This window comes from Pteropus vampyrus, unplaced genomic scaffold (genome assembly GCF_000151845.1).
Source record: "Pteropus vampyrus isolate Shadow unplaced genomic scaffold, Pvam_2.0 Scaffold254, whole genome shotgun sequence".
Classification (NCBI taxonomy): Eukaryota; Metazoa; Chordata; class Mammalia; order Chiroptera; family Pteropodidae; genus Pteropus; species Pteropus vampyrus.
In genome coordinates, this window is record NW_011889035.1 from 1,085,012 (window position 1) to 1,106,031 (window position 21,020).

The window sequence follows — 21,020 nt, forward strand, 5'->3', positions numbered from 1 at the left end:
ACACACACACACACACACACACACACGGAGAGCCAGACAGAGGGACAGACAGAGAGAAAATGAACACTGATGGGAAAGAATTCTTGATGGATTAATAGGATTGGCTTTTGGAGAAAGTAGGGACGAAGGGATTGCTGTTTTTAATGGCTTCACTTGTGATTCCATCGTTCAGCTGGCATGTCAAATAAAATAGCATAAAAAAAAGGGCTTTGAAATTTTTTAAGTTCTTATTGAAATGTGAGGTAGTATTCTTTGGTTTCTTCTATCATGTACTGTAGGGTCTTTCTCCATCAGAGAAAATATGAAAAAGATAACATTATGACTTACTGAATTGGGTTTTTATGTGATTTTTTTTTTTTAAGGTAGAGTTGCTACCTTAAAACTTTAAAATGAATGATTGTGCCAGGTAATCTTTAAAATTCCTTCTAGCTTTAATGTTCTTTGATTCTGTGAAATACTTTGATAAATAACAATATGTAAATGTGCGCTGGAAGCAGAAGTTCCACTCTATATGTATAAATGGAATTTTAAGTTATATTGTTAGGTTTGATAGTTTTAGTGTAATACTGTTTGACCAAAGCCATATGTGAAACATTCTAAAAAGAGTGTTTTAAGTTTTATTACTATAAATGGACATATGAAATTTGGTAGATTTTCTATGCTTTCTAAAATTGCTTTGTGTAGTGTTCTGTGATTTTCATTTTTACTCAGATTTGCTTTCTCATTTCAGAAACTTGTCAAAACTGGAGAAAATAATTGGTCTCTACCCGAACTGGTACATGCTGTGGTCCTGCTGGCACATTATCATGCTTTGGCAAGCTTTGTTTTTGGTAGTGGCATCAATCCAGAGAGAGATCCAGAAATCTCCAATGGATTCAGGCTAATATCAGTCAACAACTTCTGTGTTTGTGACCTCGCTAATGACAACAACATAGAGAATGCATCCCTTACAGGCAACAACTTTGGGGTCAGTGTTCTTAACTGTCTTTCTTTACTGTTTTGCCTTTAAACTTCATCTGATGTTAAAAATATCTAGAGAGAATTTATTCTCTGATTAAAGAAGATATTATATACTCAAAACGTTTTTGCATAGTTTGCTATAAAAATTTCACCTGTACCTGAAGTTCTGAATTGCCTTAAAGAAGCTTTCAAGCAGGTAAATATTATTACAAATCATAAAGACTAAAACAAAAGAAAATCAATAAAATGCACCTAAGCCATCAAAAAAAAACCTGAATAATGCACTCTAATGGTCATAGGCTTTTTATGTTAGACCCTTTGAACAGCAGATCCCAAAACAATATGTTTGTTTCTGTAAGATGCTGGAACAACCAACAGAAAATATATCTTATGGTAGTAAAAAGTAGAAAATTTGAAGTTGCCTCATTTTTGACAATAAACTATAACAATTTATAATATATACCAAATGCTGGAATTCTAGATTAAATATTATCTATACTTAGAAACTTTCCAGATTTATAACTGAAGCAAAAACATCATACTTCTGAAAATGTCTCATGATTTTTCTCTGTAATTAGTCGAAAACCCACTTAGGAACTTAATTGTGCCCATGCCAATTGTACATAATAAGATGACATTGGGAGATGGAGACGTTCACTGGAACAATTTTTAATATTAATAACACCAACATTACCTTATCCAGATTGTAGATTCTCTAAGTGAGCTAGAGGCCTTAATGGAGAGAATGAAAAGGCTTCAAGAAGAAAGAGAAGATGAAGAGGCGTCTCAGGAAGAAATGACCACCCGTTTTGAGAAGGAGAAGAAAGACAGTCTGTTTGTGGTCTCTGGAGATACTTTTCATTCATTTCCTCATTCAGGTGCCTTTTTTTCACTGTCTTTGCCTTTTAGTTGTTCTTGGAACCCTGACAGACCACCCTTGGTATTTTCGATATAGATATGTAAAAATAATTTCACTACCATGTTCCTTTTATTTATTTCTCCTTTTCTGCCTTGTTGATGTCATACCTGATTGATGCTATTGATTTCTCCCTTATATTGGTACATCTTTGACTATATTTCAGATCCAGTTGAGAAGAACTTCCAGCTTTGTAGTCCATCCTCTATCCTGGATGAAATGTTATTCAGAGCAGATCAGTTGCTTATACAGTTAGCTAGGAATATTTAATTTATCCTACTTTTGTGATTTTTTTTTTTGATAAGAAGTGAAGTTCTGTTTCAAGAGGCATAATTTTAAAACAATATCTTTGCCTTTTTTATGGGTGGGGAGTGTGTAGGAGGACTGTTCTCACCCTGCTGCTTTTCCAGATTCTAAAATTATATTATACTTACATTTGCATTTCTTTTGGAGGAATTGTTGGAATTTTGTAGAAGTGTGTTATTTGGGTCATTTTCTTAGATTGAATTTGGAGGAATTTATTCTGTATTAGAAGCTAGGCTTCTTTGCTCGAGACTCAAAAACACATTTTTTTTCTAATGTTCTAAGAAACTTTGAAATAGGCCATAAACATTTCAATTATGACTAAAAAAGATACTGAACACCACATAGTAAATGTTATTAAAATAGCATAGGCTCAGTAGAAAGCTTAAACCCTTCAACATAATCAATCCACATACCATTTATTTTTAAAATAGAGTTCCATTGGTTTAAAAGAGGGCTAGTAGTAGTCAGTCTCATAAATTCTGAAGGTAATTGGTTTAGCCATAACTTGTTTGTTAACTTTAAACATAACATTGACCAGTAGCTCTCAGAAGTTTTACCAGGAAAAACAAGAACACTTTTTATTATTTCCCTTGATGATCTTTTTTTATGAAAGATTTTATCTACCAAGTTGAGTATAATAAGTAACAGTTTCTCAGAGCTTCTAAACAGTACGAAATCCCAAATAAGGAAACTTTGTGTTTTAGTTATTGGTTTAATACTCATTCTGCAAACACTGAGTAACCAGATGGTCTCAGCTCTGTGGTACGTACTGAGATTTTCAGGCTTAGACATGACTCCTGTCTTCTGGAGGAGCTGTCGTTGCTAGTAGTAGAGAAATAAATGATTACAATAAATAGGAGAATGTAAAAGGTATATGAGCCTAAAAGAAGAACATGAACCCCATCTTGATGGAGGAAGAGTGTGGACAGAAGGAGTCCTAGAGGATGACTTCCTCCAGCCATTTGGCTCTAAGCTAAGTCTTAGACTCTTGAGCTCGAGGGTGTCAGGCAATGGCTGAAAGACAGGGCAGCTAGTAGTAAACAGCATCCAAGTCTGAGCCAAGGCATGAACAATGGTAAGGAAATAGGATGTTTGCTACAGGAACAAGTGTCTCTAGATGTTAGGACATAAATCATGAAATAGGGAATGTGACAAGGGAGCTGATTAGGTAGATAGCGGCCTTATCATGATGATGTTCATAAGCTTAAGGAACATGTAACCTGTCATAGTTGGGACATTTTGAGTTAAGATGTCTGTAAAACATTCAGTTTGGAGATGTTTAGCACAGTGCTTCTCAAACTTTACTGTGCATGTGAGTCACTGGGGAATCTGGTTGAAATGCAGATTCCAAATCAGTCCATCTGGGCTACGACGTGAGAGGCCTCATTTCTCTTACACCTCCTAGTGATTCTAATGCTGCTAGTCTGTAAACCACACTTGGAGTGGCAGGACTTTAGCAGATAATCTGAAGATGAAGAGAGGGCTTTAACTTAAGGTAAAGTTTTGGAATTTATCAGCATATATAACTAGGAGTTAAACTCAAAAGAGTTGAGTATAAAAGTCATTCAGGGAGAAAAACTGGGACAAAGAAAACTAATGAGCCTGGGTGAACCTTCTAGGTAAACCAATATGTTTAATTGCAAACATTTCTTTAAGGTTAGTAATATCTATTTGTTTTTAGACATTACTTTTTAAGAGCTTCTCTAAGATCACTAGAGCTTGAAGCATACACATGTTTTATTTCTTTTAGGTTATTTTTTAATACTGAAAATATACTTCGGACCCTAGTCTCTACCTTCTTGGACCCTTGAGAAGGGACTACTGCTTTCTAAAGTGAATTTTGACTAGCAAGTCTTAGACCTTAGCCAAAAATTGTGTTCTAATTTTAACAGAAGAATCTGTATAGTTTATAAATCATTCAAGGAAATAAATCATTTCATTATTTACTCTTAAACATGCCCAGTCACACAAAGATAACAGAAAAATGACTCTGTACAGTGGCTGATTGAATCATATTTATAGACTTACCATGTTTTAAAATGGAAATAGAAATTTTTTCCTACAAAAAATGTATTGGTTTGACCAGTATGATAAAGCATTTCGAATAACATGCAGAGATTCTAAGAATAGTTTTTCAAGCCTTTTGAGGAAAATAAATGTTTAAAGTGTTCTACAGAGAGTAGTATTCTGTAGCTTGGTAACGGTTAACTAGCTTTTATTATTTTTTTGTTTTGTTTTGTTTTTCAAGTTAAAAAGGTGTTCCATTACTGTAACATAACATTTTCTGTATTGTGTTAGTAGCCACCTCTTAGGGGCAGAAGAATGCAGATAATGTGCAAAATACTATTTCCTTTGAGTCAGACTTCGAAATATTTGTTTAGGTCGAATTAAAATAAGAGCTCTAGATTTGTTGATCAGAGTACGACTTTTAACTTTTTTTTTTAACTTTAACTTCTTAAGATAAATTTAGAACAAAAAATCCGTGGACAAAAGTGTCTAGAAAAATAGGTCGTGTTTGACTCTAGAAATGAATACAAGGATACTATTCGTAGGATAAATTGTATCTTATTTGGTTAGTTATTCTTTATTGTTTATTTTTAAATGGTTAAAAGTCATGACAACTAAAAAATGTATATGAACAAAACAAAAACTGACATCAAAGTCAAAGGAACTAGCTATATAATAGTCAACTCCAGCTGATATTTGGCAAATGAAACAACCTTTGTTGTACAATGTGGTGGGGAAGAGCACTTCTAGAGAAACTGTTTTACAGAGTTCAGTTACTACTTACTGTTCCTGGTTTAATTTTACTTTGCAACCCACAAAACTCATGGCTTTCCTAGCAGCCTCAGCGATCGCTACTACATTTTATATTTTTTTACTTCACTTCTGTTAATTATTATGTGTTGGACTGAATTAAGGAAGGGATAACTACATTAAGAGATAATGCATTGAAAAACGCCATTTTTAAAGCATTTCTCTTTACCCTAATATAGGAGCACAAGGAGATAACACAGGGGTTGTGGATGGGCCAGAGACAGACTGAGATTTCTCTCCACTTCAGAGCTTCAGATCAGTTTCAGTAGTTTAATGTTTACAAGTTTCCATGTCATCTTAAACTAATACACATTGTATTTCTAACTGACATTTATTACTGACAATGGTATTAGTAACTTAGTTTTATTTCTTAAGTAAATATTTCTTTTTGTGTTAATGAAACGAATTAAAAATAGATAGTGTATAGCGCAGTACCAGGTATACAGTGAGTACTCAACAATGCCAGTCTCTTCTCTTTATATGTAATAAAGAAGTTAGGTAAGAATTTTCATATTTTCTAAGTTTCGTAGTATGAGCACTTGATCTTTCCTGCCATTATCAAGTTCCCCAATTAGTCCACACTGGCAACCTAAGGAAAGGTTAAAACTTGTGAAAAAGAATACTTATTATGAAGATTTTCATGAAATAGGAAAGAGCAAAGGTAATGAAGCTACTGCTAGTCTGCCAGGTCTTTTGGATGAATTACTATAATTATATTTGTTTTTTAAGCCTCTCAAGGCTGTCCAGTTAAGAATCACAGTTTTTTATTATGGCATAAATTGTTTTATTAACTGTTTACTTACTATTTACTTATTTATTAGCTATTGAATGTACTTAATATTAATTAAAATACTAAGAAAATGTTGTTCTTTGCATGGAAGAAAATAGTATTTTGTTTTGTTTTTTGAAAAATATGTGTTCATTTTCAAGAGTAGAAGGTAGAATAACGGTTGTTCATTCTCTTTTAGTGGTTGAAATTAGAAGAAAGTAATTATAGAGACTAACCTAAAAAGGGGGGAGGGTGGAGTTAAACAAGAATTTAAGTCAAATAACATGAATTGGGCACTTACAATTTTTCAGTGGCGAATTTTTAATCAAGTATGCAGAAGTCTTAAGATATTATCGTAGTCTTTCTATATTCCTGAATGCCACTTTGATAATATTTCATAGTCTCATTTAGCACATTGTTTACTCCATATGTTATATTCCATTTTATTTTCATCCTCACAGAAAAGCACACATATTTTAGGTGTAAAAGTCAATGAATTTTCACAAATGGAACTTCCTGTTTAACTAACAGTCAAGTCAACTAAGAATAATAGTGGCACCCAAAAGTTCACTTTTCTTCCCTATTGTGTTCTTTTCCCAGTCCTTCTCCCTGTGTGCTTCTTGGTAAGCTAAAAATTAACTGATTTTCACACTCAGATGAAACACCATCTAATTTTAACAAAACCTCTCTTAATGTTGAGCTCAACTAAAGTGATCTTTACCTTCAGCTCTTCTCTTTCCCTGCATCCCACTTCATCCCCCAAGAGATCAAAAGTTTAAACTTGACACTCAAAGGCCTGTACTATCTTTTTTTTTTTTCTAAATAAGTAAAACTAGTGTACTGATCTTTTGCTGCTACTATTTAGATATTTCAATTTGGTCAGTTTTTGTCTGAGGAACTAGTTAAATGTTCATATTGCCAGTATTTAGTAATAAAATTGTTTTCAAACTTTAGCACTAGATGTTTTATGAATTTAAGCCATGTAGTCAATATTGTCATTTTAGAAATCCATGGAAAAGCTAAAAAGTGGAGGAAAATGGAGTTGTTTCATTGTCCTCTTTGCAGTTCCCTTAACGTTAGGTTCTTTGTTATTGTCCGTAGATTTTGAAGATGACATGATTATAACATCTGACGTCTCCCGTTACATCGAAGACCCTGGTTTTGGGTATGAAGACTTTGCCAGACGAGGAGAAGAGCATTTGCCAACATTCCGAGCTCAGGTATGAGGCGAAACTAAAGAATAAATACTGTCATTTTAATTATGAAATGTTGTAATGTAAACAAATTGACTTCTAAAGAAATTAATAGGCCATTTTGATAGTCTGTAAATCCTTTTATTTAATCTGGTTTCCACCATAGTCTAGTTTGATGTCCGAGTAGATGGATTTTTATTTCAACATCGTCCCCACTAAGAAGGCAAAAGAAAACTACTTTATTCAGTTACTTGCGTTATTACATGGTAGTTGTATAACGTTCATACCATTTTTTGGAGAGGAGCAGGGAGGAAATTAAGCGATGTATCACATTCATAGTAAAAAGGCTTTTTGTCATAAGATCATAACCCAGGAGTTATGGGCTTAAGGGCCACCCCTAGAAAAACAGCCACAGGAATGATGTGGTTCCAAAGAAGAGTGGCATTTTGAATTAAGGTGGACTCCTTTTCACTTATTTCTAATGATCTGCTAACTGTCGATGTCACTGAGTAGGTCTGGTTATATAGGAATAGTCCAAGGTCTTCTGGGGTCCTTTGAGATAAGGGTGTCATTTGCAAAGTACTTGGCCACAGGAAGTAGCTATCACCAACTTGCCAAACTCTGGACTCCACTGAGGAAATAATATGGCATTCAATCTACAAACTGACGTGAAGGCTTTTCTTAGTAAAGCGATGAACTTAGAATTAAATTTGAAATACCTTACTTGCCTAAATAGTTATGTTTATAAAACCTGAAGTTTATTTAAATGAAGAATGTTTATTTAAATTTTGTAATTGGATATATTTTATTCTTTTATTCTTTTAGGATTATACCTGGGAAAATCATGGGTTCTCCCTGGTGAATAGACTTTACTCTGACATTGGACATCTTCTTGATGAAAAGTTTCGCATGGTCTACAGTCTCACCTATAACACTATGGCCACCCACGAGGATGTCGATACAACCACGCTGCGCAGAGCTTTATTTAACTATGTCCACTGTATGTTTGGAATCAGGTATGTTTAGTGTGGAGACAGTTTCACACATTTCTAAGTGAAAATTCTGACATGAGTCTTACTCCTATCCTGTTTAGGATTACACAGTTCTGGGGAGAAAATATTACAAGTGGACTGTTGAACTTAAAAAATTAATTCCATTTTATAGAAAAGCACTTTTCTGTGGTTAGCTGTTGTGATCTTAACATTAATGTATAAATACAGTACTAACAATTTAGTAATGAGGGGGAAAAATATTAGTAATTATTGGGGATAAGATAAATCAAACTCAGTTTAAGAATCCTTCCTAGGAGAATTAAGCAGTTGAAAACCATATATTATGTCCCTTTAGATCACTGTAATAAATGCTGGCTTGCTGGCTCATTTAGTTTGTTATTTATTTGTTTATTTGTTTATGAATGGTAATTAGGGTATAAATAAAAGTAGGATAGGTTCTGCCCTCATAAAGCTTACATAAGTTCACATAATAACACTGAAATGAAACTATCAGTCAATATAAATTAATATAAATTAATTTTAAAAATTAACATTGAGAGGACAGTGGACAGTGAGTAAATGAGTGAATGAGGCTGAATGGTCTAATTAGGAAAGCTTTTGGGGGAGAATGTGCCTTTTTGAGCTGGTTTATTAAGGCTTTTATGGAGGTAAATTTGCAGAAAGAAAAAATTCCCAATTATGAATTTGACACTATACTATATCATTTATGATATAGTATCAGAAAGCCTTTGTGGAATGGAATTAGAATTTGATTTGTTAAATAACATAGTTTCTATAATTTTAGCTAAGAAAAACACAAATTTCCTGAAAAATCAACTAATAATGAAACATTCTACCGAAAAGACACTATTACGATGGTAGATAACTGTGTTTTTTACCAATTTACCGTCCTAGACAGTATTATCACAGAATCATCAATGTATTAAAACAGATATTATACCTACCTAATTAAGAAAAGTAAACACCAATAATATTTAATGCAATTGCAATAAATATTTATTATATTCAGGACAAAAATAACATGTTATGGTGATTATATTTATCTGTGGGATTCTGCTAAATAAAACTTACATAAAATCTTCGAGGTACTGTTTTTTAACTGTTATATATTTGGGTTAAAAATTAAGTGAAAATAACGAAAAGATACTCCTCCAGCTCCCACCACTACCATTTACCCTCCTATCTGCCTCTGTGCCCATTTACTCTGCTGGCTCTTCTCTCATTATAGGTGAGCTGACTGTGCTCCTGTGCACTTGGACACAAAGTCCCATCCCGTCTCCTTTCTTCTTCTAAAGATCCCTGTTCTAGTGATCTCCCCCTCCCTGCTGCAAAATCACCTTTACTCTCTTTATTGAATCTTTCCCATCAGTATATAAACATGCTGCTATTTCTCTCATCTTTAAAAAAAATGAAAAATAAAAAAGATCCTTTCTTCATCCTGCTTTGTCCCTGTGGCTGTTGCCTCATTTTTCTGCTCCTAAGCTCAGCAAGTCTCTTGGGAAAAAAATTTGTATATTTACTGTCACTGTTTTCTCATTTCTCATTCTCTTGTGAACCCACTACAGTGTCAGGCTTTTACTCCTCCCACTCTAACAAAACTGTTCTTGTCGAGGTTGCCAGTGACCGCCCCATAGCTACTTCCGGTGGTCAGTATGGTTATCTTTTCCATTTTTATTTTTCTCCAATAGAATTTAAATTCTGTGAGACCAGGGATTTTTGTCTATTTTATTCATTATTGTATCACCAGCGCCTAGAAGACTACATGGAAAGTACATGGCACATAATAGGCACTCATAAATATTTGCTAGGGGAATTAATTAATGAACTTGTTATTTAATTACTCAACAATAAATGTCTCTGGTACAACTTTAGAGATCAGAAATTTTGATTTTGTCATTATAAAGCTGGTGTCATATTGCTCATAGGTATGATGACTATGATTATGGAGAAGTTAACCAATTACTTGAACGAAGCCTGAAGGTTTACATTAAGACGGTGACCTGCTATCCTGAGAGAACTACCAAGCGCATGTATGATAGTTACTGGCGTCAGTTTAAACACTCGGAAAAGGTATGTTTCATGACTAAACATTATACCACAGACATATAGATGTTCAGTATAAGAAGTAACGATTATAAATATTATACATGAAACTGTTAATAAATTTATATCATTAAAGAATTAGAAGTGGCATCACCTAGCCATCTGGTTTTTTTTTAATGTTTTTGAATTCAAGTTTATTGAATATTAACTAAATTTGACTTGTGTGTTTTGTCCAGTGTGGTGTGTAAAGTAAAAGTTTAGCATTGGCCTTTGAAAAATTCTCTCTGAATATGGATATTTTTAAAGTATGTTTGGGGAACTGTCTACCATTCTGACAATTAATAAACATCAAACCTACTGGGATATTGTCTTAGGTGTAATTGTATTTTGGCCCAGAAGGCATATCCATTTAGAGATCTTTAACTGTAGCCATTAGAGTTAACCTATCAGAATAACAGTTTCTCATTCCAATTTGGTAATTTAGTATTTTGACAATATAATGCAGGACTTTTGAGCCAAATACCTTATTACATAAGAATATTTCTTTAGATACAGAGGAATCATCATTTAAGACAATAAATGTTAAGGATTTTTATTAACATTTTATAATATAAGAACTAGCCTGAAATCGTAGGACCTTTTTTTATTATTAAAATTATTGGGGTGACATTGCTTAATAAAATCGAATCAGTTTCAAGTGTACAGTTCAACAACATATCACATATATATTGCATTGTGTGTTTACCACCCAAGAAATCCTAAGTCATTTGACTTATAAGTTCAAGAATCTTACATTTATACCATAGTTTCCAAGTTTGAAAGTAAGAAAATCTTTTTAGAGTCCTAATAGTCACTAAATAACTGTGTAACCTAAAAGAGAATGTTATAGCCTCAATAACTAAGATTTTTTTGAAGTCTTAGAGCCAAACACACAACAAATAAATACCTATTTTATCTCCAGCATCTCTCCTTGATGGATCTTTATGCCCTATATATATGATTGCAGTAGACTTTCTTCTTTTGCTAGAATATCTAGAAATTCTCTGTACTCATCAAGAAAATATATTCTACAATATATCCAACCTATAGAAAGTTACCAAAGTCATTTAAATATAAATCACAACATATTTCTTTGTAATAAATTTTGAAAATTACATAGGTATTCATTTGAACCTATCAGCTGAGAAATATCCCCCCAAAAAAGTTAGGTGCTTGTTTCCAGCTATATCTAAAAGACTCTAAGGAAGCTACACGTATCTAATGAGTACCAGACACTAATTACAAACTGCTGTAAGCTTCAAATTTTTACTTTAGCATCTTTCAAATAAACAGTAAGGAATGTTTTTAAAAGCTTTCCAAAGAATAAGCACAGGCGTAAGAAATGTGGGGCTGATTTTTAGCCATATAAAATTTTACAACTGGAAGAAAGTATAATTTGTAGGAAAATTGTAATTTATAAAAATTAGTTTTATTTTGTAACTCAATAGATTGATTGACTTTTACATAACATGTATTCCAACAAAATTATTGGAATTGTTAAGACTTTAGGGGTCATTTTTACTGCTTACAAGAGCCTTTATTTTATAAACACAGTTTTCTTATGAGTGTTACGTTATCCCCATGCATAAATATGCCCAGGCATGTGTGTTTGTACACATGTATATACACAGAACAAAAACTGCTGTGAATGTCTGCTGCATAAAAAATTTTTTCATTTTTTTCAGTTGTTTATAGCGGTCATTAAATTGATAACATTTTCATTTCTAGGTTCACGTAAATTTACTTCTAATGGAAGCACGGATGCAAGCTGAACTTCTTTATGCTCTTCGTGCCATAACTCGGCATTTGACCTGAAGCATCATCCAGGGAAAATGTCATATATGTGTAAAGACCTTTTCACATAAGATACAAATCAGAAGCTGTTTGTGATGTAGCATCAAAAATTATTCAATTCTATAGTGTCAAAGTTTAGCCGTTTTTTGGGGCGGCTGTAATGTGCAATGATGTGTTTTCTTTTTCTTGATGCTTAACATTACTAACAACTGCAAAAATAATACTGAGGAGCACTACTTTGCATTGTTCATAGTTGGATTTTTGGAAACTGATCATAAATCATGAACCTGATTTGTTAATGCTTAACTTCCAGCGCTTTTGGGTTTGTGTGTATGTGTATTTTTTTCTGCCCCGCCCCCCTTTGTTTTTGTTCAGTAAGGAAAGTGCTTACAATCTGCTCCAGCAATTTTTTTCAGATATTGGAATTCAGCAGAGAATGACCTCCTCTGGTCATTCTAATCTTCTCATGTTGTGTCCTAAATCTGGTAAAGGAAAAGCATGCGCTGTTGAACCAAGCTGCTCACAGGACACGTACCTGTGTCCCCAGGAGATTGTTTGTCAGGCACTGTTTGGTTTTTTGATTGTTTGTTTTTGTTTTTTTGGTTTTTTGGGGGTTTTTTTTACTGCTATTGGCGATAACGTGAAATGTGATACAGCCATTGTCCATAATTTAATGTGAAATTAATCATGATGAATTCTATAGCATGCTACTGAAATGCCAAATTCAGCTATTTTCTTCTCTTCTGAAACTGAAGTTTCAGTTTTCCATATCAGATGTATATATTAAAAGTGGAATTATGCACAATCCTTTCTATCACTGACAGTAATCCTCAGTCATCTTAAGTAATCAGTGCTCACAGTGCTGCTTACAGTTCATTTAGTTGGCACATACAAACCTGTACCCACACAAGACTGACCAAAAATTTTCTTTGCACGTTTTTCTTTTCTCATAGTGTTTTCTATATGGCAGTAAGCAGAGGAAGGTTAATATACCTATATTTTTTCCTGTTAGGCTTTAGAACTTTTTTTCCATGATTTTTCTTATAATAGGTTAAACAGTTTATTACTCAAAGGTAAAAATTGTGTTTCTATGCATTAATGTGATTGAACAACAACAACAAAAGAGAGAGTGCAATACGTTTAAAAAAAAAATACTCAACTAAACTTTCCCCCTATTATGTCACTGCAGAAGTGTCCTTTAAAACAGAGCCATAAAGAAATTTAGTTCAGATTTCTTTATTGCACAAGGCTTTCGCCTTACTGGGGTTGAACAATGTTCCTTTCATAATGCCAAAGCATCCCCTTCCCCAGAAAAATATCTTTGGACAACTGGTTAAAAAAAAAAAAAAGATATCAAGTCTTAGGGGAAGAATAGAAGCATCCAAAAAGTCACATTTTTGCATTGGTTTGTGTTGCTTGATTAGACTATCTTCACAGAGCACAACATCATGTGTTTATAGCTTTAATTTGTATTGTGTTAATGAACCAGTGAAGTGCCTAAAGAGATGCTTACAACTATCCAGTAGGACGCGACTGCACGGCTTAAACACTTTTCGGCTAGTTAACGGTGACTTGAATTGTACACCAACATGCTAATTTTTAAAAACGGATCCATTTTTTCATAGTAAATAATACAGTTAAAATTTTTCGTTAGAGTTCCCACTAAAAATTCAGTTTAGATTTACTCGTTACATAGGACTTAACTTTTTTTCTCTCATGGAAGAATTGTGGACTAGTTTTTTTCATTTCCCCTTCCATTTATCATCCTTTTCTGGTACAGTACATTAGGTTGCTTTCGTTTAGAGTTTGTTCCAGATAAGAAAATAGAAAGATGACTGTAAATCTATAAACATAAGGTAGTTCTTAATTTTTGGATTCCAAGATCTTGTTTGAAAACTTCCAGGTGAGGAAAAAATTACTAATATTTTTAAGACAGGATGGTTTATTTAAGGACATTATTCAAAGAACTCGTGCCAGGTCTCTTCTGTTCTGTTTATTGATATACCCTATGTTGATTTTATTCAATATCACATTATATAGATATGTATTAACTACAAAGAAAGTATTTAGGAGAATGGCAAAACCCGGATGACAGCATAAATGTCCATTTAACTTCCCTAACTTTAGAACTTTCAAGTTGAGGATGTCTTTTATTCTTGACATTGTCTTTTTACTAGAATTCTTTCAGTTAATAGCCCTATACAGGACTATACTTTTGTGCAGGTGACCTGTATTACAGGATGAAAACGATTTTTATATATTGAAAGGAGGAGAATTTCTCACAGAACACCATATGAGCTTTAGACCAAAAGGGGAAACAAGGTTTAAGTAACTGAAATGGCCACTTTGTTTTTGTTTTTTATTTTTTTTCCCCCCCAGAAGTGTAAGTTGTTGGAGTTTGAGTTATGGAAAAATATTAGTGCCTTTACTAGATCTCTTTTCTTAGCAAAGTTTCTTTTTAACTCAGCATTGATCTATCTCATCAATAATCAGGAAAATAAGTTGACTTGGAACTATAAACAAAAAACAAAACAATGTATTTATGAACCTCAGTGAACCAGTCTAGAAGAATTGACTTCTGAAGGCGCTAAAGCACCTGCTCAGATGCAGCATGCACAGCGTTCCAGGTTGTGACGACCATTTTACAGCGAGTTTGCTGTGACCTTTATCTAATGCAAACTTGAAAATCTGATGCGGTTTTCCAGGGTGGTATTTTTTCAGAGTATTGAATTTACTATGTAGTAATTTATAGTATAGCTTTTTATATTAAAATGTGATATTTTTAAAAGAGATATCTGGTTCAATTGGTGAAATGATGTGATTATATGCTATGCTAACCTACACCTTGGGCTCACATTGTGCCAAACTTAGATGTGCAAGTGTACGTGATAAAAAGCACATGTGAATGTGAATTCTCTAACTTCGTTGCTTATTATGTTAAAAATTAGTCTAGTCATCCACTGATGTACCTGCTTGATCGATGTCTGTTTACTTTCGAATTTCAAGTTTTCCAGCTTCAGTTGTGATCCTTAATTTCTCAGATCACCTTTGAAAATATCTAAATACTCTCCCATCTGAAAGTAAACCTGTTCTTTAACCTGATCCCCTGACTGTGGGAATAGCCAGGTGGCTACCTCACTGGATCCTTCAGATTAGGCCTCCTCAGGTGGACTTGTGATAATTAGAGGAAAACAGGCTTTTGAGACGGGACGACTTATTACCTTCTTCACCTTTTTAAGCTAAGTATATTGTCTCAGTCTCAGGAAGAATCTTTGTCTCATTTGGAGTACTTTTCGAATAAAAGTTGGCTAATGTAGATAGATTCTGTGGCATGACTTTGGCCTTTATTTATGGCTTTAAACCCACATAATGGCCGAGCATCACAGGACTGTTTTAGAACAGAGAACTCTATGTAAGCTTTATATTGAAATCATATTTGAACCAGAACCCCTATTTTAACTGTTATATAAAGTCTCCTAAAGATTTGAAATGCTTCTAAAAGTCAATTAACATTATTCCAAAGCATCTTCCTCCTTTTCCACCTTATGGAGTTTTTTAATCCAAAATCTTAGATTTTTATGCTGCAGCAAAATAATCTGTAAACAAAGATCTGTACTTAAAAACAGTTCACCACTTTAGTGCAGAGTGCATGCATACATGATAGTAAGAGTCTTTTAAAATCTAAGGACAAGTCATCAGGGGAAAAAGTCAGTGCGTATTAACAAAAATGATTCGCACTGTGCTAGTAAAACGAGGTTTTTGTTTTGTTTTATGTTGTATTTTAAAGACAATTTAAAATCATTTCTCTGGAAAGCAAGACCTTAAACTCTTTATCTGATGGGAGTTTTTCTTTTATGCAAATAGACGGCCTTGCATGGAGTAAAATTATGCAACAATAATGTTATATAAATAGTACATGAAATTTTCTTAGTATCAATCAACAGCAAACTGAAAGACGTGGTTTTTCTGTTCAGATCAAGTTTTAAGTTACCCGTTTTGTGGGATAGGGACCTATTCTAGGTGGCCACTGTCACAAACCATGTTTCCCTACAGAATCCCTCTGGAGACTGAGAATCAAAGTAGTCTTTCCTCAAAGCAGTACTGTAGCATGAATGTATTCATCTCAGTCAACAGAAGTTAAATGCCCCTTGTATGTGGAGCTTATTTCCATACTCATTTGGCTTAGTTAGCAGTGTCTGCTCAGGTGAGACCTAGAACAAAAATAGCTGATGTGAAATGGATTATAGAGGTAGAGGTATATGTCAAGGCAGAGCCCGGCGAGGAAGGAAAGAAAAGGCTTTCAAAGAATGTGATTCCTAGCGTGTGACTGTCTTCAGCATTGTACCCCTAATATAAAGGAACGTTTCCCATTGCGGGAACTGCTGTCTGCATCCAGTCCACCCTTGCCCACTTGCTTTCTCTTCCTCCAAGTGCCTCACTCTACATGCTCGCTCTCCTCCCTTTCTCTCAGCCCATCTCGGTCTGAATGCCTTTTCACAATCCAAGCCAAACATCACCAGCCACCTGCTGATAGTCACCAGCATTAACTTTCCTGAGTCACTTTTTCTCCATTCATTAAGAATATGACTATCCCAGCTCCCTCTAAATCCCTGTACAATCTCGCTATGTTTTGGCTAACTTTGCCCCAGACACCCTACCGGATATTATGCAGCACCAGTGTAATCCTGTCCATCCCAGATGGTTCTGCCCTTTCCCAGCTGCCAAAATATCTCACTGTCCTCTACCTCATCCCCAAAGAGCCTATAAATTCAGAGTATCCAAACTTTTCATGGATCCACTCTCTGTTGTTCAGTAATACTACTTCCATATTTTAAATAATTCATAGAAGATTTTTGCCTTCTATTAAAGTAGCAATCTTTATATTTATACATGATACAGAAATTGAACTATTTCTACCATGCAGAATTTAGCATTTAGCAGGATTTTAAAGTGATCGAAATGCCATTCTAACCTGGATCTGTATTAGGTGACAAATACTGGTATCAAACCAAGTTATCTGAATGTAAAGTTAAAATTCTCCAGCAATCCAGACTGATATGTAGCCCTTCCGTGGAACAGGAAATTTCTGGCATACAAATGGGTGGTGTTTCAGATATTTGTTTTATTGGTAGTATTTGGGCCTTGAAACACATTTCTAATAGAAGGATTTATGATAAAGGGTGCTAAGGTGGTCCTATTGGATCACAAAAGCCCATTTGATTATAATACGTTTAAAATACCATAAAATTGGCTACATAAGGGCTTAATCAAGCTTTCCTGGGTTAGACTAAGCTGCTCAGCTCCACGTCCACCCTCTTCTCGTAGGGGAGAGATGTACTGTGGGCTGAAAAGGGAATATGCATCAAATTCATAGTCTTTATTCCCCTGGCTGCACTTCAGATATATCCAGACAGTATCATTGAGAAACAGGAGAAATGGCAGAGGAGGAAGAAGCAAGCGTTCTTCCTCTACAGCCAGTGTGTGCTTGGTATAGTTCACAGGTGAACTTGTCAGGTTTCTAACACAGGGCATGTTTGTTTATAGATAGTGGTCTGACCTGAAGACGAACCACCCTGTTTCAAAGCATAGAGTATTGTGATTTCTGGTGGTATCTGGATGCTTTCCACTCCTATTCATGAACAACCTAACCTGATAGCAGAGTCTAGGAAATAAATGCCTTTAAGAGCCCAGGAGTGAATAGATACCTAGTTTAAAAATGAGACTTAATAATGGAGACTGAAAAGATGGGTTTTACTAAATCATATGTCGTGAAGTGCTCATTCTGGCTTTAAAGTAATCACGGCTGCACTACCGTGAAGCACAGAATTTAAAAAAGGAGAAATATGGGGCGGGGAGGGGGGGATGAATAGCTGATTCTTTTCGATGCTTGTGGAAATCTTTGAAATAATGAAATATATAATATAAAATAGCCTTTAGAACAAACACCCCATTGTACAGCTCATAGGACAACATCAAACAATAATAGTCTAAATATGATAAATACAATCTTTGTTTGGTATATAAATTTGCTAAAACAGTCCATTTTTTTGTACCCCTCGATTTAACCTCTTAGAAATGAATGTATGATTTTGATAGAATATCAAAGGGAGAAAGGCTCTCTGGTCTTCAATGCTAAAATAATGTTCCCGAATCCTGGTTAGCTAGGTATATGTGTTCTGACACTAAATGAAATGAATTGTACATCTCTTTATTAAATTAATCAGTCTTTACAAATTTTAAACTGATTCCCAAATCTGATAAGGAAGGTTCAAAAAGTAGTATAAAGGGGACATATCAGGGTTAGCAAGAAGTTTCCTTTATAATGTTGAGACTGTTTTCTCCTTTCTGAATTTCACTGGTTCTCTAAAATAAAAGGAAAGAGTTAAATGGTACCCTTGTTCATCAAGGAAAGTGACCCAAACGCTGTATCTAGTACGAATATTTCGTTTGCATTCATGTATTTTTCCTGGAAAGGAAATAATTTTTCTCTTCCTCTTTCTCTTCACATCTACTCTTTTCTACCTGAAATGAGATAAGACACAGAAAGCAAACAACAAGCCAGTTTGGCATCTTCTCCATGCTAATGGAATAGTTACATCCACATGCAGTCTGAGCAAGGTAAAAAAGAACTCTGTCAGGTTGACGTGGAACATGGCCTTGCTACTTGGATTAGCTCCTTCCAACCTGAAAATAACTTTCCTGGTCATAGAAGAACTGGATGTATCCTTTAGCTTATGAAATAGGATCTGAACTTGAAATCTCTTTTTTTTAAATCCTGGTTTTGCAGGGCAGCTACATGATGAATGTATATATTAAGAGTTTGTAGCTGAATTGCACAGGAAATCAGATTGCCAACTTCTTGACTTTCAATTTTAGACTTCATTTTATCCTTAAGTTGTGAGCGATGTATGTAGCATGCTGTGAAATGTCTATTATAGTTCTTTAATTCATCAGTATTAATACAGAATTATCTTTTGCGTTCCTTGGTACTTTTTATTCAATGTAATCAGAAGCTGTGATGTTTTGCCTTTGTAGTCCTGTGCTTTGTTACTGTAATTTTTTTTTTACGAAGCACGTGACTTTGGACTAATGTGAGGCGGATGACGTGATCTTTAAGACTGCTATATATATCAGTCTCTTACTATATAAGGTTTTCAATTAGAATAAGCTTTTATCAAATAGATCATTGATGCAATTTAGGATTTACACAATTTTCATTGTCAAATGGCAGTCATATTTATAGTTTCAATTCTGAAAATAGCAAACTTGATAAACAGCCACTTTAAACTTGTTCTGGCAAACCAGACCCTGCTGTAGGTGTAGTCTAAGGTAGTTAACCATATAAGCCTTTTCAGCTATTATGCCCTCCACATGAGTCAGCAGTTAAGGAGATTATAGAACCCATGAAAGCTTTTTGTATGTATAACTAGGTTTTATTTTTTTTATGTTGCTGATTTTACAATTCTGACTAAAGCTGACCTGAATGGATCAGTTTATGTGTAATATTCTAGTGTTTTAATGCCTTTTTTTTTTTTTTTTTTGGAGATGAGTAATATTATTTGAACAGATGCAGACGGAACTGTTAGTGAGTCAAGACAAACACATTTGAAATAAAGGAACTGTGTATTAACATGTTAACAATTCATAACTGCACTTTTTATGACATTTTGAAAATCTATTTATAGGTACAGAACAATGGGTTTTGTTAAACTGTATCACATTTATACTTGCAGAAATTTATTTCATTGTTATTAGTAGGAATTTTATTGGTTCAATAAAATTGGCAAAACTGAAACCCGATTATTTGCTTTTATATACATATATATGTACATTGGAGTAGCATTCTTGCTCAGATTTATTTCTGCTTGATTATTGAGACACACATTCTAAAAGACATCAAAATTGTAAGTCATTTTTCCCCTTATTTCTTCCTGACCCACAGTTTTCTCATGACATTTCTTATAATCACTCAGTATTGCATCAGTAGAATATTGCAATAGTGTAAGTTAGGCAAAATGTATAGTTATTGTTACCTTTTAAAATATCAGTTGAAACCTCATTAAGAGGCAAGTTAATTTCACTATTTCTTGTTACCAAAGTAGTAAAATAAAATGGGGGAGGGTGATTGAATATGGGGTCAGAACCTATTTTTTTCATATTCTACTAGTTTCACGACCCCGGAAGTAATTTAACCTCTATGAAACTTGATTTCCACACTACAGTTTGAGAGGAATAATCCCCACTTGAGATGGTTAGTTGAGAATTTGGTGAAGTGTAATAATGTTTGTGAAATACACAGGACAGTGATGAGTTTGAATGGATGAATGAGAAAGCCCAGAGAATAGGAAGGAGGGGAGATTGTCGATGAGTAATACGGAGTGATCATGGTAAGACTCCTAAATAGAAATGTAAAATAGGCTTTTGGAAAACTATAGAGGATGTGTAAAATCTTGCACAGTTTTCCAAGGAAAGTCAGAACTTTTCATTTCTCTTAATTCACTGATTAAATAAAAATTTCTGTCAAAAGCAGAGCTCTGCCTCTGTGCCATATCCAGCTGTGATGGGGGAATCAGCCCAAACCAGCTCCTTGCTGATTAGAGTCTGTCTTTTTCAATAATGTACAACATCTGGGGGAGATAAAGGACAGGACGCATCGGATAAAATAAAACAACATGTTTACGTGTGTACTTGATTCTTTCACGTACATGATGTCATATAATCCTCACAATTACTTTGTGAAGAACTGATAGCATTTTATAGATGATGAAATTGAGACTCGGAGCTTTGCTTGCCCAGGAGTTGGTGCCTAGAATCAGCACAGTGAGAATTTGTGCTGTGGTCTTTCCGCTACTACCTTTTATACTGAACTTCACTACATTAATTCAGCCTAAGCTTCTTGCTTAATGATATAAATGACCATGCTATCAACATGACATTTCGCTGAGAAGATAGTCCATGCTCCAAACAAGAGGTTAGATAACTTTCCTCTCTAGCTAACGCACAACTTTTCTATTTTAAAAAAAATGATTTTTTTTCCCCTCCAGTCTTAAACGGGCCCTTTGATTTAAAAGATGGTCCCTGAGGGGAAGGTACACAGACCAATATATAAAAAATCAGTACCTGTTAATTTAAAAGCTAACTGTTTCTCTCTAGAGAACAATAAGCCTGAT

The 21,020-nt window shown here is 34.3% G+C and overlaps 1 protein-coding gene across 1 annotated transcript in view; it reads left to right on the forward strand.

Annotated features, from left to right (window-relative positions):
* SESN3 (sestrin 3) overlaps nucleotides 1-19,645 on the forward strand; it is a 66,260-nt gene extending 46,615 nt beyond the window's left edge. The window contains exons 5-10 of the mRNA XM_011374733.2: nucleotides 731-967; nucleotides 1,664-1,838; nucleotides 6,870-6,988; nucleotides 7,787-7,977; nucleotides 9,900-10,044; nucleotides 11,785-19,645. Coding sequence (XP_011373035.1) covers nucleotides 731-967; nucleotides 1,664-1,838; nucleotides 6,870-6,988; nucleotides 7,787-7,977; nucleotides 9,900-10,044; nucleotides 11,785-11,871 — 954 coding nt within the window. The 3' untranslated portion in view covers nucleotides 11,872-19,645. The remainder of the gene's footprint in view (nucleotides 1-730; nucleotides 968-1,663; nucleotides 1,839-6,869; nucleotides 6,989-7,786; nucleotides 7,978-9,899; nucleotides 10,045-11,784) is intronic.
* The last annotated feature ends 1,375 nt before the right edge of the window (nucleotides 19,646-21,020 follow it).